At 38.6% G+C, this 18150-nt stretch overlaps 2 protein-coding genes across 2 annotated transcripts in view; one reads left to right on the top strand and one right to left on the bottom strand.

The window, feature by feature from the left end:
* Nucleotides 1–18150, top strand: part of ARHGAP32 (Rho GTPase activating protein 32) — a 389933-nt gene that overhangs the window by 148085 nt on the left and 223698 nt on the right. The window lies entirely within an intron of this gene.
* The window catches only part of BARX2 (BARX homeobox 2), a 32751-nt gene continuing 16080 nt past the window's right edge, over nt 1480–18150 (bottom strand). The window contains exons 2-4 of the mRNA XM_075190503.1: nt 7425–7731; nt 5793–5877; nt 1480–5350 (exon numbers count right to left, since the gene is read on the bottom strand). Of these exons, the coding sequence (XP_075046604.1) occupies nt 5078–5350; nt 5793–5877; nt 7425–7731 (665 nt within the window). The 3' untranslated portion in view covers nt 1480–5077. The remainder of the gene's footprint in view (nt 5351–5792; nt 5878–7424; nt 7732–18150) is intronic.

Here is an 18150-nt window from a genome sequence, read left to right as displayed (position 1 = left end):
AGGACCTACAATTTGTGGCCATAAAATAGGTAACACGTAATTGGAGAGGAGGAGATTTCTTAAGAAAGATCAATAAGGAAGAGGCATCCTGGATATTTAAGCTAAGAACATTAGCACCTAGAGGTTTAAACATTGATTGGGCCATACCTTCTATTATTTGCCAATAGGAACAATATTATACAAGTAAAAGTAGGATGCATATAGAGGACACACTATTACACATAGGAGTTTATGTATATTATATAGGCAATTTATTATGTATAAGCTGATGTGTTAGTATTATGTATTTGGAGGATACTGCATTATTCACTTACCTATTGATATGGACACTTTCAGTTCAGTCTACATTTCTACTCAATATTAGTTGCTGAAACTGTTAAGAAGTCAAAGCAATTCATAGACAGATACTGAACTCTGTAAATGTCATAAGTGTATTTCTCAATATTTCTCTTACCCACTATAAATATATTTATATCTAGATATTGCTGTCATGTATCTTCAGCAGTTATGTGAATAATGCTCTGTTTGTACAGGAGACAGATGATACCAAGATACAATATACTAACTACATAACTAGTGTAAATCTCTCGCACTTGTATCATTGGTGTTATTGTATTTGTTTATTGAGATCCAGGTTAGATGATATGCTGGAATAAACATAACATGTAACGGGGTAAGGGGCCTAAACTCATGATTCCCCTGTCTGGTAGTAAATGATAAATGTGCAGCAATACTGTACATATTATACAATGATTGTATACCTGATATAAACATGTGCTCGGAGGTACATGTAAAAAGAGATTTCAGAACCCTATCCTAATACTCTTGTACACACTATGGGCCTCATGTAGACTTGGAAGTAATTTCTGTGTAAAATGCAGACAGAATGGCATAGAATAAGACACGATACACAGGTATGCTGAGCTAGATGCGTCTAAGCCAATCATCATCACTCTCCGTTTGTAACTTACACCAGTGATCGAACAGCTACAAATTTCCCGTCTCCTGACAGGCGGATGTGTGTCTGAGTCTCAGGCCACATAAGTCACATTGCTCCAACATACCCTTATACTTGCCCTCCTTCCCCCATTCTGCCGTTTTACTAGTAAGGGGCGGCAAGCAGCATAATGATAAGATGCATCTCAGTCTACATATGTATATACCGTAACTAGCGCTTTGTGGACATGTACAGACGTATTAAAGAGTATTATACACAGAAAATAATATCATCGTCCAACTCTGTATAAGAACTCTGAAATACTGCTTTACATGATATTATAATAACTGTACCTTACAGAGGTTCACTAACCTGCCCCATGCCCAACATTTATTCTTAGACTTGAGTTGATCAGTTTACTTGGAGAACACTTATAATTAGATATTAGTTATGCCTAATAAAATAAAAAACCTCAACCCATGGTCAAGAAGGTCTATGTATCTTACATCCTGGAGGAAAAAATCACACATAGAACAAATATGTAACTTCTATTTTTTCTTTAAAAAAAGATACTTTATTATAAATTTTATTCCAAATCCGCTTTACATATGAGTTAGTAAACAGTAATATTATGGACAGCTGCCCCCTCCCACATAGTGTCAGGTCAGTCAGTATCCCTGAGTTGTGAAGCCAACTAGCACTATATGGGGTAATCCAGCATCTGTCTTCTCACACACTGATCTCAGGTCTGTTATAACAAAATACATTCATACTTCTTATTACTGGAGAGAGGAAAATGTACATATCTGGTAGAGGAAGGCACCAAAATGACTGGCATATAAAGTGTAAGGTTTGGAAGGCAGTCGCATAGTTCAGTCATTTCTATGTCTTTCCATTAACCTCAGCTATAAACCTGTATAACTTGTAAGGCCCGAGTCATTAAGAAGTGCAAAGCAAAAACAGGAGTAACTTTGCACCATGGCAAAACCATGTTGCATTGGAGGGGAGGTAAATTTAAAATGTGGGGACAGATTTATAGTTTGGGTAAAACAACAGATCAACTTAAAAGTAAAAAAGTAAAATTAACAAGTATTTGTGTGCTACATGACAAAAAAGCCAGTATTTTCTTTATGTGCAAAATAATAAATTCATTTGCACCCCATGCATTGTAACATGGTTTGTCCAGGATCAAATTTACTCCTTTTTTTGCCTTGCTCTCCTTAATGACTCAGGCCCGCAGAGCTCACATTGATCATACATGGAAGGAAATTCAGCATGTATTGCCTACGCAATATGTATTGGGTATACAGATGACCTGTTTCCCAACATGCAATGCACAGGGGTCAATTTACATGCACACTGAATTTCCTTTGTGTTTGATCAGTGTGTGCTCTGAGCACACGTCCACTAATGTGTGTAAATGCCATAAAAGTGCATTTATCTGTTTGTTTTTGCACTCTTGGCCCCCTCTGCATAAAGTTATTTTGTGTCTATTATTAATCTTATATTGCAAATCAGTAGACTGACCTGAGAGATGTTGGTGAGGGTTGTAATATCATATCTGATAATAGATAGCTATATTAATGTGAAAATACAGAAGTATCAGGGCCTGATTAAGGGTTCATTCCATCCTAGGCTTATACGCTCGTTGAGCCCCCTCTCCTTCCATGACAGGCGTTTAAAATCCGGCTTTCTTTCCCCCTCCCCTTCCCCACTCCAAAGTTTATGTTCTTGTATTGTATTCTTGAAACTCTGCTCCTCTTGGCATTTTAAAAGGGTCACAGCAGATCGGAGGCATTAACAAGCGCTACTGAGGATGAAGATGTGAAGGGGGAGGGGGCTGTCATGCCTGCGCCTGTCCCCATCCTTGTCTCTCCAACGCCCTAATCCTCGAGTCCCCGCCCAAGGATGACTCCGTGTCTTTAGTCTTGACCACAAGAATACGTCAAGATTAAAACCTTGCTACTTTTTTCTTGTTTTATTTTTTACTTTGGAGACCAACTATTGTCTTATATTTTAACATTCCAGTTTATACCTCCCCCAGAAGCCTCGTGTCCTAGGCTGCAGCCTCTTCAGCCTGTTGGATAATCAGGCCCTGGAAGTGATGACAGTAGGTTTGTTGAGGCAGAGTTTGTTACCTGATAAACAGACGAACCTTCCAGGACCAGAATATCACTAGTATATGGCTTCACAATTAATAATGTATCTAGCAGCTACTTCAAGGTCATTTAAAAATCTGAATAATGGTAGGAATGACCGATTCTTTCCACATTTGAAGTGACAATAATCAGATGAGACTAAGTGCTTGTATATCAGGGCAGTTTGACAACTACTCAGGTCCCACTGCCCAGCACTATGTTTAGAAGCAACAAGGCATCGTAGCACAGGCGATGTAGAACGGCCTGTATTATGTAGGAGTACTCCTAGTAAGAGACTCTTTCATCATAGAATTCCCTGAGAACATGCACAAGTTGTTTCAGATTGCCTCTAGATTTACATCTCCTGTGTTTCACATTCTTATATATAAACGGAAGATCAGCCTGAATTCTGTAGCCTACTGTGTGACATGCAGCTGGGCCCAGCTAGCCTATGTTAATGGCATGTTATTCAGTTCCTGGACCTTCCGGTTGTCTAATCACCAAGCTAAATCTGCCAATAACAGTTGCATAATTCCCTGCAATTTTACTTTTCCACATAAAATGCCAAATGATAATGCAGTGTCAGAGTGCTAGGATTATTAATATGTGTGAGATAAGTAACATGTCAGACATTTCTCACATTACAAGCACTATGTGAGATACTTGTCATTCTGCTGCATATAAAAATGTTGCTACTGCTTGATAAGCTGTAAGGTCAGGATTGGATGTTACAGTTTTATATGAGTAGAATCCCCAGTCACAGAAAGTGAATGGTTTCTCCCTGGTTTACAGTGTAAGCATTGGCAGGTTGGTGATGTACATAAATGCAGATCTCCAGCTAACATGCCTATAATGTACATTGTACATGTAAATAATGCCAATTATATTCCTTTCTGTGTCAAACACACTAAATAATGGGCTGTACACCTTCAGCCCACTTGAATTTATTGTCCAATGCTTGCCGCTTGGCAACTTTTAATAAATATATTGCTTTAATTGTCTAGCTTCCTTCTGTGTTTTTCAACAAGGACTTTATATATACTGGCAGTGATGTTTATTATATTTTTCCCTTGGATATGACACATCTTTAGATGCAGCTTTATCCACAAAGCATGTCCAAAAGCAAACAGAATGACACAATTATGTCTAGATGATATAAAGTATTTGGTGAACGGGAAAGCCATGTACTCTATAAATCACATCTAGAATCTCTGGTGTATTTTCTGCTTCTATTTCTCCATTGGTTTACTGTTTAAAAATATAGCTAAAATACAAATTGTTCTTGTATGAATGAGAATACATGATGGAAGAAGTTAAGGACACCTGTATGTGCTACATGAGGGACCCATCTTTCATATACAACCCTCTTATCCTGAGTCTTTGTGTAATATTGCTGTTTTATGAGCCAGATCATCACGGCAACTGTCAGACACATATGTACACATGTAAGTACTGTGTGCATAGATTTCTTCTCTGTATACAGTAAATTATGCCATGTTTTTATGACCATTTTATGGGATTTAGAACCCTACTTATTAGTAGGTAAATGCTTTAGGAGGTTTTAAATCACAACTGTTCTGATTGGATATATAAACATTGTCTTACATGCAATAAAGGCACTTAATTTGAAAGCATTCTCAAGTAAGTCACACTGGGGAAACAGCTTCTTTCCCGTCACTTTGGCTTTTTTTCCACCCTTTCCACTGCAGTTTCTGGCACAAAAATAAAGAAAACCATATATACACTGTCCAATTGTTTTCCAAACACAGCAAAAATTCCCAGTCTTGTCTGCACAGACCCCATTAGTCACGGAGATCCTCTATTCTGCTCCCTTCTGCATGACGGCTTTAACCTTTTCCCTTCTAGATGAAAGAGCTTATAGGGAAGATTCCATGAATGACCAGGGACTGCACATAGGACTAGTCCAAAGAACACACCTGGTAACTCCCATTGGTTCAGGATGCAACGTGGCACAGTCTGTTGTTGCATATTGTGTGTCTGTTTAGCTCGAGGATTCCCTTTCATTTGTTGAGAGCTCTAGCTGTGATTTGGATGGAGGTGCTGAAGGTGACTCTAATTTGTTGCTTCCTTTCTGTTCATTTACCTCCAGTGTCTGATCACCCTGATCTTCTCCTGACTCCTCCTCTTGTTCTACATCAGCATGGGCCAATCTGCTCAGCTTCTCCTCTGCCTCAATTTCTTCAGAGGTTGGGATGGAATTTTTTTTGGGACGCCCTTTTGGCTTGGTGGGGGCCTCTTGTCCTCCCTTAAGCACCTGTTAAATAAAACCAAATAATCTTATTATTTCTTGAGTTATTAAAAATTCACCTGTGTTATTTTGGGTATTAATGTTACACATGTCCTTAAAGCATAATGCTCTGAATCCTAACTATTGACCTTTTGCGGTAACTAATTTGCTTACCACATAGCTTGGAAATTTCGCTAATTTTGGAATAAAGGCAAAATTAACCCTATCTCAAAGTAGAGTATACTATCCCTTTATTGCCTTACATGAAATCCTGAGTTCCTTTCAATAGATTAATCCAGAAAAACAATGACTAATTCTGAACACAATATCTGCATTTCCACTGATTAGATTGACATTAGTGATGCAATACCAAATGATCTTATTTGTATACTCTCTACCTAAAAATATTGGACTCATGGCTTGGTGTAACAACGAATAATCTCATGAGTTGCTATTTGAGCCAACTTACAATTTTTTTCCACTTCATCCTGCGATTCTGATACCACGTCTTGACCTGTAACTGTGTCAGTCCCAAGGACTGAGCCAAGTCCAGTCTGTAAAACATACATAAGAGCCATGACTTACAAGAACACAGGCTGAATGTTTCTTAGAGAACTGATTGGTGGATGGTCAGGGGTGATGACATTTACCAAGGCAGCATAGCATAGTGTAATACAAAGGAAATACGCTGCTATATAAACCATGTCTGTAAAGTAAACATTGGGCTGAGGAAGGTGACACCTAAAGATGCCACATTGGACCAGGTTTATGGGGAAGTGACCTACCCTTCAGCACTAGCATTCTGGGGTTTACAGGAATCCTGATATATCCATGCAGCCTAAATGGTTCCTTCTGAAAGTCCTACTACTGTCACCTGCACAGCTAATCCCTCCTTCATATATCACATCTTACACCATCATCACCATCAGCATTTATTTATATAGCGCCAGCAAATTCCATAGAGGTTTACAATTGGGAACATATTGAATAGTGAAATGCTGTGTGTCACTTGTTCAGCTGTACAGGTTCCCATTCCCTATTCCTTTTAGCATACATGTTGAACCCAGGCTAATCTCATGTGCTGGATTTGTTTTAATGTTAGACATAACAGTTAATTCTGACATTTTATTATAGGAGCTTGAAATTAATAAATGTCTCATTTTAGAACTATTTATTTTTATTTTTGTGCAAATGCAAATCTAGGACATGTGTGTAAGAGATGGAGTGATTGATCTTCCATACCAAATGCTTGTGCCAACTCAGATGCCAGAGCCGTATCAGGGATTTACCCATGCTGCCTGCTGACATCATTGCAGCTGGGGACAAACAGCTGGACAGACAGAGAATTTAGACAGACCAAAGAAATTGCATTTCTTAAACAGTCTGATAAATTAAACTTAGTAAGATCTTTTAATGTCACAGGGTGATCTGTGCTTACTGCTGGTGGAGAATGATGTTCCCCATTACACATAGGCAATATATAAATTATATTTTCAGGAGGGGTGAGTTATAAGAGGCAGACAAACTGATCAGTATTGGGATTAGCAAAACCTAAATGTATCAGCTTTCCTTCGTAACTAAGAGTAACCTGTTTTGCAGAATGGAGCAACATTGTTGCAACAAAGAAAAACAAACAGTAGTGATGGATGACTGGCAAGTTCTGCTGTACATAGGGAGAGGGGGGGGGGGGGGGAGAGAGTCCATACTACTGTCTTGTCTAAATGTCAGCTGAAATATCCGTCTCTTAAGTACATTGTTTAGAATCTTCTTTACAATATCATAATTTTCCCACCACTTTTTGCACCTGTAAAGCTTATACTAAAAGTTCCCCAACCACCTTATAAACCGGGGAACATAATTTTTATTTTTTTATTTTTAAATAATTTGCTTTACAGTAAGTATGCATAATAAACCCTTTTTGAGCACGTATGTATGCACCTGGCTTTTTATCAGACAAGTCTATCAAGTTCTGATTATGGACCAGATTCGGTTCTCAGGAAATACTTCTAGAGAGACATAAAATATTTGTAAATGGTCCTCATTGTTCCAGTTTGTGTATATGTGACCATCGCACACTGTAATAACCTATACACATACTCACCGGTCTGGAGTGGATAAATATTTCTGCTTCTGGAATTTCTTCTCTAGTCCCATGAGCTGGCTTTCCGTGAAAATGGTTCTGCTGCGCCGTGGCTTTTTCACGCGAGAGGTTGATTGTTCAAGCTCTGACTCGCTGCTTTGGGGGGCTTCACTGGCAGGGGTCTCTGAGCGTGCACAGGGTGGAGAAAGATGTGTGGGTGATAGCACCTGAATGTGTGAAGACGAAGCTGAAGGAACCAAGTGGGTGACCAAGCTGGGCTGGTGGCTGATGACAGAAAGAAGAGGGTATGATCTGAGCGCAGATGAGCCTGTTGTGAAGAGAGAATTAAACACAGGCACAGTTTATTTACAAATGCACATTCCAACAACATGTTCTCTAACCTCAAAATGCTATTTGTTTAATAATAGCCTTATTATACAGTACATTCATCTCTTAATATTCCAATCAACAAATACATTGCCTTTAAGCCCTTAATGACTGGAGGTATTTTATACTTTCAAGACTAGAACACATGTCACAGCTTTGCTAGTAGTGGGATAAACAGGGAATCATTTTGTAACTACTTTATGTCATGAAGTAAGTTTTACATTGTTCTTTTTAGAACAGGAAGAACCATTTCAGGTCCATTTAATAAAATATTGATTACTTATCACCAACTATTTATATAGTGCTACCATATTGCGTAGTGCTGTACAGAGAATGTTTAATCACTCACATCAGTCAGTGCCCCTTGGAGCTTACAGTCTTTATTTTCTTACGCACACACATACACACTCACTAGGCTCTTTCAGTATGTCTTTGGAGTGTGATAGGAAATGAGTTTCCATAGAACACCCACACATACACACGAGGAGAACATACACTGCACACAGATAGGGCCCCTGTTGAAATAGAGCACATGACTCCAATGTAGTGATGCAACAATGCTAACCACTGTGCCTGCCCAACATATTTAAATAGTTCTTTGTTAAATGTACTAAATATAAGACATTTATGTATTAGTGGACCTGCACTTATTTTCACAAATTTAATGCAATTCCATAAATTTATCACTAAATATTTTCTGAAACTGATTCCAAATACGTGTCTGTGTTAAGTTACATTGCAGCATTTTGGAAGCTTTATTCGACTCAGCTCTCCCTCCAGCAGGAGAAACCCCAAAGGGGGAAGTGACCCAAACAGTGCACAGCTCCAGAACGCAGCGATAGGAGCCTGTTCTAGCATGTTATATCATATACCAACCCAGGGTGGTTAAAATCACCATTCAGTAACTTGTATTTGTGTATTGCACATTCTTAGCCAACAAATACTGGTAGCTTATAAACTTTAAGGCAAACTCCACTTTATGTGCTTTTTAAAATTATATTACCCATAGCCGGACAAGTATTTTTTTCTATTACAAACCTCATATCTGCCACTGTAACTTTCCAAATGACATGTTAGATAGATAGCTGCCAGTGCAACATGATATATAGTACATGAATATAAGGACCACATAATATAATGCTACTTATGTTACAAAGTGTAATTGTGAATTAGAACGGAGGCAAGGACAGACTATTGCACACCAGTCACTTCCCTCTCTAATAAACTGCACATTTCTTACACACTTATAATTAAAAGCCTAATAATTGTGTCAGCTATACTGCTTTGATAAATTAACAGCTGCTTTAATTAATTTAGGGCTTGAACAGAATTGTTTACCGCAGTAATTTACAGTTGGCTGCGTGTGTTGAAAAGCTGTACACCTCCAGGCGGGAAGTCAGAGGATCTGGGTGGCCAGAGAAGCCAACGTTAAGATCTTACTTGTGTTTGTGCTGATGTGAAATGATCTCCTAGCAAGCTGTCAGTGCTGAAGAGGTTAATAAGTCACTGTGAGAACTCTGCACTTCCCTCCCAGGCATATACAACCTGTTCTGTTTTGGAAAAGACAAGGGGTTGAAGATGGGAGATTAATGGATGTCATTATTTGGCAGATTGGTTCATCCAGCAGCCAAAATGCTCTGCACATACATTAGAAGAATAATGGGTCATATGACGGGCTCGCTGAGTGTAGTTTGCATGGGATGTTCATTGTCTGCTCTTCCCATTCAGTACACAGGTCTGCGTACTTGCGGCATTTTCCTAACTGAACTTTCAGAATACTTCTAAATATCTTTAATGTAGAGTACACCTGTATACAGGAGTCTTATTTATGGAAGGATGTCAAATTTCAAGGGTTTTTTTCTATGTCAAAAAGCATTTTTGTTTTAGGGGACACATTTTGCACAGATTAGTAAATGTATCTGTGCATACTATAAGTACACAGTTATTTGGTGCTTTAGCCAGGGAACTCAGAGGAAAACAATATTCATTTCACCTGGTCATAAAGTAGAGCTAAACTAAACCTCTAGAAATTAAATATCTAGGGGAATAGTCTATAATAGAGGAGGAAAGGAAAGGCTTTCTAAACATGTCTTCGGATTGTCCTGCTTTGTATCCATATTCAGTGGTGTTATATCACCATGTGTTCTGCCATTAAATACACATAATATAGAATACACGTACGGTAGACACTAAGGCTTGTTTACTATAATAAAATGCAGAGCTAGAAATAGCTAAAACATCATCCGTTTTACTCATTTTCACCTTTAGGTATATCTCATGTGATGTTGAATACTTTCATGTCAAAAAAGACAAAAGTATTATAGGAGTGATACGTTTATTGGCTAATCAAAAGAAATGGATATATTTGCTAGCTTTCAGAGCACAGAGGGCCCCTCATCAGGCAAATTTACAAATCAATGACTGAGAAAAGGGCACAACATTTGAGAGATGTCCATGTAGTGGGTCATAGATCCAGGTGTTAGGTTGAGTCCTTGAGTCAATGACTGGAATGTTCTTATCAGCTTGAATTCCCAGATTTTTCTCTCCCTGTGATTTTTTTAAAAAAACTTTCAGTATTAAGACTCATAAAATTTTGCTTAGTTACGCTTCATGTATGTCTTACAGTGTTTATGTGAGAGAGAGAGAGCTGTGTCTATTACCTGTCTCTTTTTTGTGTGTTTTTATTTCATTGGTTCAAGCCTGGAAATTCCTATAGTGCAAAATACATTAAAAGTAAAATACAAGATCTGATCATCAGCACACGGGTGATGGAAACATCAATGATATTAATTGGAAAATAATCCTTCCTCCAACTATAATAAGCAATTACATTTGATGTTGGAACACTATTAGTACATATATATATATATAATGTATACATATAAAATGAAAAAAATCACATTTTCCATGATGACCAAGATACACAAATTTCTGATCAATCCTTCTGAGACACCTCTTTTACCTGGAATTATTGATTTACCTGGAATCTATCTGAGTATTTACATTTTTCTCTGAATCCTTCAGTTTTTAAATTGAATTGTTCTTGTAATGCATTTATGTGAACAGATGCCTTGGAAACCTTAACTTATATTAGTGAACGGTGATATTGAGTCTTTATATACTACCATTGATCATACGCACTGCTGGCCAGCAGCTGGATATTTTTTAAATACCATCCCTGATTCCTCAGACACTCAAAATTAATTTTTACTTATCTGTATCAAATTCATCCTTCATTATAACTATAATCATTATGATACCATGTTCTTTCACCCAAAAATTGGAGTAACTATGGAAACTGCGATCGCACCCAGCTTAGCAAACTTGTTTCTTAGATATTGGCAACTTTATTATATTTGGTACAACAATCCCCTGTACATATTAATATACTTGCGGAAAAGATATCAGCAATATCTTCCTTGTATGAACTGGTAAAAACATGAGCTTGTTAATATTGTTATATATTTTAACAAAAATCCTTTTAATTTCACATTTAAATCTAGCTCTAGCACTATTACCTTCCTAGACCTTAACATTGTATTCAGATCATCAGTGACAAGCTTCACAATCTCCTTAGGGTTCTGTGTAATTGTACCACACAAGAAGATTACGAGATACAGGCTCAACTTTTAATTGATAGATTTGTTGAAAACTTGCACTAATTAACACAGATTGTTCAAAATATAGATCCAATTGATTGGGCATGCGTTAATAGTGAAATATCAATGAGACAAATTATTTTGGATTTATTTTCATTTAAATATATTAAGCACCATAAAAATCGAGAAGAGTATTAGAAAACATTGGAAAACATTACACTTAATAAAACACAGTCTATCGCAATATGTCTCACTGTAAAGACAAACTAGCTCATTGTATGAAGTATATTACTAATATCTCTAATACCACAGTAGTTTATGGTTGTGTGGAAATGATGACATGGCTTAATGTGGTCACTGATTGTAAATCTCATAGCAATAAAAGATCTCTCAGATGTATGGTGCTCCTCCACATATGCTGTACAATGATCGTTGTGTCCATGTGATATACAGTAGTACACCCAGAAGATTACAACAAAGGTTATATGAACACCAAAAATGTTTAGCCTTACAACAAGTGCATCTAATTGTTCCCTTATCGCTCTTAAATAAACTCATCCAACAAAAGGAAATCTCATTCTTGAGTGAGGTACAGAACTGCCCGATCTGTACTCTGTAAGCACTGCCCCGGATCATGCCAACAATATTACTGCAATATTGTAACCAGGCATCAATTCAATTACATCCACACAACATTATATTTATATAACAGGTTTTATTCAAATCTTATTAATGTTCTACATCAGCTGTAGGTAACCTAATGATTGTGTGGCAGGGTTACCTAGACTGAATCTATAAGACAGGATTCTTAATAATTATATGGAAAATTAATTGGAACATACTAAATAGCTACATCATAACAAAGACTGTTAGCCTGCTTCCTAGCATCTCCAGGATATACTAATCTAGCCTCCATCAAAGTGAATAGTTAAATTGCTTCTGATAAAAGGAAGACTCCTCAGTCAAGAACTCGTTACTATCGAGTTATGTTTCACTTAATGTATAAAGATTATGATCAGTGTATGAATGTGACTCCATAATTCATTAGTAAAACTGGCTATATCGAGCTAACATTGGAAGGATGGGACATATATTTTTAGCTATGAGTATGATCCTATAATAATCAATTTATACATTATTATCCTGCCCATTGTGATAACAAGATCGTTAACAAGGAAGCTATTGTAATAGAAAAATTGGACAATTTGTTCTCTTTATTATAGTAAGGAGGCAAATCATGATAAGGATATTACAACAATAACCAAGCCATACGATTTGTTATTATCTTTATTACAATAAGGCAGTCAGCCTTTATTTGAGTAGTTTATCAACATTATATACAAGTTGACTATCATGGAACTTAATATAAGAATTTATTGACATATATCAAGTAGCGAGGCTTAGCAACTTTTGCTATTTTAATTCACCATTGCACTTTAATCACTATTTTTTGTTTTTTAAATATTTCGCTAATCGTATGGTTAGGGATAAATATACTTTTAAATGTATCAATAAAGATTTTTGATTTTACCATAATCAGATTGCTGAGTGCCCCAATAAGCACAATTTTCTTTTTCCTTTTTTCTTAATTCTTTTTTATTCTTGACAAAATGTATGTTTATGTGTGGGAGCACCATCCGATACAGACATTAAGGGGGAGATAATTATTCTCCCAAGGAAGTTAACTAATTGGAACAGTGATCACCTGGTGCGGTGTCATTTCTTTATTTTCTATACTGATATCATGTATCAAAGATCTTCAGAACTTGTGCCCAGTGGTGTCAGCCATTGAAGCCTATGCAGAGAGCATTGCGGTAGAGGGATCTTCGAATCCATCACCGCATCTTACCCACTTTCCCCACTGGTGGGTATCGCAAAGGTGGCCATAGTAAAGATAGGAGACAGGAGGTAGGTGTTCACTGAGACAGCTGTTTATCTTGACAGCTGTTCCAGCAGAAAACTTTGAATAAAATGGTCACAATCTTTCATACCGTATCATTGTGATAAAGAATGAAAATTTTTGTGCCATAAAACAATTAATGAAGGACCTACTACAGTGATAGGAGGCTGGACTGTGAAGTGATATCTTTCACCACCCTTCAGTCGCAGTCCCGCGTGGACTGATTCTACACGGGTAATTCCAGAAGCGGAACATTGGCACCTGTGGTATGTTGTATGCCTCAGTCACATATTGTGTATAAGTGTTTGTGTGTATTACACCTGCTGAGCAATGAGCGGTGACTAACGTTACTCATTATCAGAGAATGGAAATGAATGGATCGGGAGTTATGAAAGACTGAGGACGTGTTAATGATTGGGAAGAAGAAATGCCAATACTTGTGTATCTTTAAACCTGTACTTGTGTTGGGCGTGGACCCTGGATTAAGTGATTTCATATACCAGTTAATCTCATTAATCCAAAATTGATTGTGACTAAGATGTTTCCAATACAACTGAAGGTTTCATAAGTAGGAGCATGAGAATAAATAGCATAATACACATCTGTAGGTGGGGGTGAGTTAGTTACCGCTGGTATTATTACACAATGGTAGAAACAACAAATTATCACCATAAATGTGATCTCTGGGAGAGCAGAGAACTCCTGTTGCAAAAGGTTGTATATTTCTAGTGACCCCCACATGCCAGAATGGTCTGCACCATCTACGCTTCTAACTCTTCTCTCATTTCTCTTTGGTTTGTTCCATTGCAGCCTCTAGAGCAGGGGTCAGCAACCTGTTTCTATCAGTGTGTCGGCTAATATCTAGTCCAGCCCAGGTGTGTGTGTGTGTATATATGTGTATATATAATTTAATTTATCATGCTAATACCATGATATTATAATTAGAAATGGGACCAACGTACAGCATATTTTTAGCTCACAAAATTCATACTTGTGTGGTTTGAAATGTATTGCCCCCAGTTTACATTATGGCACACATAGTATTGCCCCAAGTTCAGTATGCCACACATAGTACTGTCCCGAGTACACAGTATGCCCCACATAGTACTGTCCCGAGTACACAGTATGCCCCACATAGTACTGTCCCGAGTACACAGTATGCCACACATAGTACTGGCCACAGTTCAGTATGCCACACATAGTACTGTCCCGAGTACACAGTATGCCACACATAGTACTGTCCCGAGTACACAGTATGCCACACATAGTACTGTCCCGAGTACACAGTATGCCACACATAGTACTGTCCCGAGTACACAGTATGCCACACATAGTACTGGCCACAGTTCAGTATGCCACACATAGTACTGTCCCGAGTACACAGTATGCCACACATAGTACTGCCCCGAGTACACAGTATGCCCCACATAGTACTGTCCCGAGTACACAGTATGCCACACATAGTACTGTCCCGAGTACACAGTATGCCACACATAGTACTGTCCCGAGTACACAGTATGCCACACATAGTACTGTCCCGAGTACACAGTATGCCACACATAGTACTGTCCCGAGTACACAGTATGCCACACATAGTACTGTCCCGAGTACACAGTATGCCACACATAGTACTGTCCCGAGTACACAGTATGCCCCACATAGTACTGTCCCGAGTACACAGTATGCCACACATAGTACTGTCCCGAGTACACAGTATGCCACACATAGTACTGTCCCGAGTACACAGTATGCCACACAAAGTACTGTCCCGAGTACACAGTATGCCCCACATAGTACTGGCCACAGTTCAGTATGCCACACATAGTACTGTCCCGAGTACACAGTATGCCACACATAGTACTGTCCCGAGTACACAGTATGCCACACATAGTACTGTCCCGAGTACACAGTATGCCCCACATAGTACTGTCCCGAGTACACAGTATGCCACACATAGTACTGTCCCGAGTACACAGTATGCCCCACATAGTACTGTCCCGAGTACACAGTATGCCCCACATAGTACTGGCCACAGTTCAGTATGCCACACATAGTACTGTCCCGAGTACACAGTATGCCACACATAGTACTGTCCCGAGTACACAGTATGCCCCACATAGTACTGTCCCGAGTACACAGTATGCCCCACATAGTACTGTCCCGAGTACACAGTATGCCACACATAGTACTGTCCCGAGTACACAGTATGCCACACATAGTACTGTCCCGAGTACACAGTATGCCACACATAGTACTGTCCCGAGTACACAGTATGCCACACATAGTACTGTCCCAAGTACACAGTATGCCACACATAGTACTGTCCCGAGTACACAGTATGCCACACATAGTACTGTCCCGAGTACACAGTATGCCACACATAGTACTGGCCACAGTACACAGTATGCCACACATAGTACTGTCCCGAGTACACAGTATGCCCCACATAGTACTGTCCCGAGTACACAGTATGCCCCACATAGTACTGTCCCGAGTACACAGTATGCCCCACATAGTACTGTCCCGAGTACACAGTATGCCACACATAGTACTGTCCCGAGTACACAGTATGCCACACATAGTACTGTCCCGAGTACACAGTATGCCCCACATAGTACTGTCCCGAGTACACAGTATGCCACACATAGTACTGTCCCGAGTACACAGTATGCCACACATAGTACTGTCCCGAGTACACAGTATGCCACACATAGTACTGTCCCGAGTACATAGTATGCCACACATAGTACTGTCCCGAGTACACAGTATGCCACACATAGTACTGTCCCGAGTACACAGTCTGCACCACATAGTACTGGCCACAGTACACAGTCTGCACCACATAGTACTGGCCACAGTACACAGTCTGCACCACATAGTACTGGCCACAGTTCACAGTCTGCACCACATAGTACTGCCCCCAGTACACTTTCAAATACATGTAGGCGACTCACCTCTTGTCAGCAGTTGGCACATGTCTTCAGTTCCGCAGCGGAACCTGGGAGGACCTGCTGGGCATGCGTGCCGTTGGTTGCCGACCCCTGCTCTAGAGCTAGAGAGGACGTTATGATGATATAATTTCCATAAATGATGTTTCCTTCACTTATTACATATATTTCACATACCTATTAACAATTTTCAACACATATATAATGTATCTGTATAAATTTTCACATATATTTTTTAATATTGTTTTACATGCTATTTCCTTTATACATCCATATTTATTATCTATTTTCCACAGTTTGTATTACTTTTTCTTTTCTCTGTCAGTCTTGCTACAGTAAAAACAAGATTTCCTTGTGTATCACCAGCCATAAATTAGTGTTGTGTGCGGAATACATTAAATCTGGCTGGTTTCTCTAATTGGAAATTATGCTATATGAAAGATCAGTGGCTCTGCTTGGTATTTTTATATTATAGTGGCATGTGGTCTTCACTGCTACTTTTATGACTGTAGTGTGTATCATACACATTTTCAGCACCTTGATATTCACTAAATATAAGTTCAAGCTGGTCAAATATGCAAAATTGTGTGTGCACTAATATTCTGATGTCTTTGTAAGCATCATTAACTAGCTAAGTACGAGCTAATTTGTACTGAGCATAACTACAAAAAATGTATGCCTATGGCCGTATGGAGATTTTGTCACATCTGACTCTTGTGTCTCCTCACACCTGGAGAGGGGGAACAGGGGAGAGATGGGCAGTCAAACACCATCCGAGTACAGACAGGCTGACTCGCACGCAGATACTCCTGACAGTAGCAAATACACACTGATTATGATGGTCCCCAGCAGTAGCTAGCTGCTTCTGATTGGCTGATTGCTGATTGACCGATGAAGCTGATAGGTGCTTTCTTAATTGTGCAAACTCACAGCCCAGCGCTGTGAGGCAGAAAGTTTTCATCCATTGTATTTTACGCAGGAAGTCAGGTGTGCATCACAAAAATACTCTCCACAAAGATTACATCTTTATCTTACCTCCAGTGCTTGTTGTGGAGGTTCAGTTTCATAAAAAGCCACTTTATATTTAGCTTTCCTTTAATTTGGCAGATTACAAGATATCCCAGCCTACGTATTGCACTTTACATGTGATGATTATTATACATCTCCGTGGTTAACTATTGTTAGCTCTGCACATGAGAGATTCTCTGCCAGAACTTCCACCCTGACAATGGCTGCAAGTCTACACCTGTAGATGAAATATGCTGCTTATAGCACAGCTTGTCATCTTTAAAGCTTAATACATGTGTAGCTGGATTTTCATAATCAAATATGGTAAACATATAATTAGATTTTCATGATTGCATATAATAAACTTGTTATTAGGATTTACATAATTAAACACCAAGAAAAAAACTGTTACCATTGTGTCATAAAGATGACAAAGGTCAACTGTGCTTCCAACATCTAAATAAGTTCTGTTTGTTCCTTGGACTCAACTTCTGGAGGGTTACAGATAAGCCTCATCAATTTTATTAATTGTATGCAGTTTATCTAAGAACTATACACATTTTATTACTATGAGCGCTCTCCGGTTCTATGTGTGTTTCCAATATATATATATATATATATATATATATATATGTAGATTCAATTCCCTGCAATGCGGGGCACGCATCATTACCGTTACTACGGTAATTTCAACGCTGATTTTTGCTCGCAGATCCCTGAGCCGCGACCAGAAATCCTGTTACAATTTACCGTACTAATGGTAAAGATGCGCGACCCATGTTCTAAAGAATGGAATCTACCCCATAATGTTATTGCACCTTCACCAGATCAATCCATGGATTTTGCAATTATTTGTAGAATTATAACAATGGTAGTGGGAGAAGCCGCGCTTCCTACTAGATGTA

The sequence above is a fragment of the Mixophyes fleayi genome, chromosome 11, assembly GCF_038048845.1.
Source record: "Mixophyes fleayi isolate aMixFle1 chromosome 11, aMixFle1.hap1, whole genome shotgun sequence".
Lineage (NCBI taxonomy): Eukaryota > Metazoa > Chordata > Amphibia > Anura > Limnodynastidae > Mixophyes > Mixophyes fleayi.
This window is presented reverse-complemented; position numbering and strand designations above follow the sequence as displayed.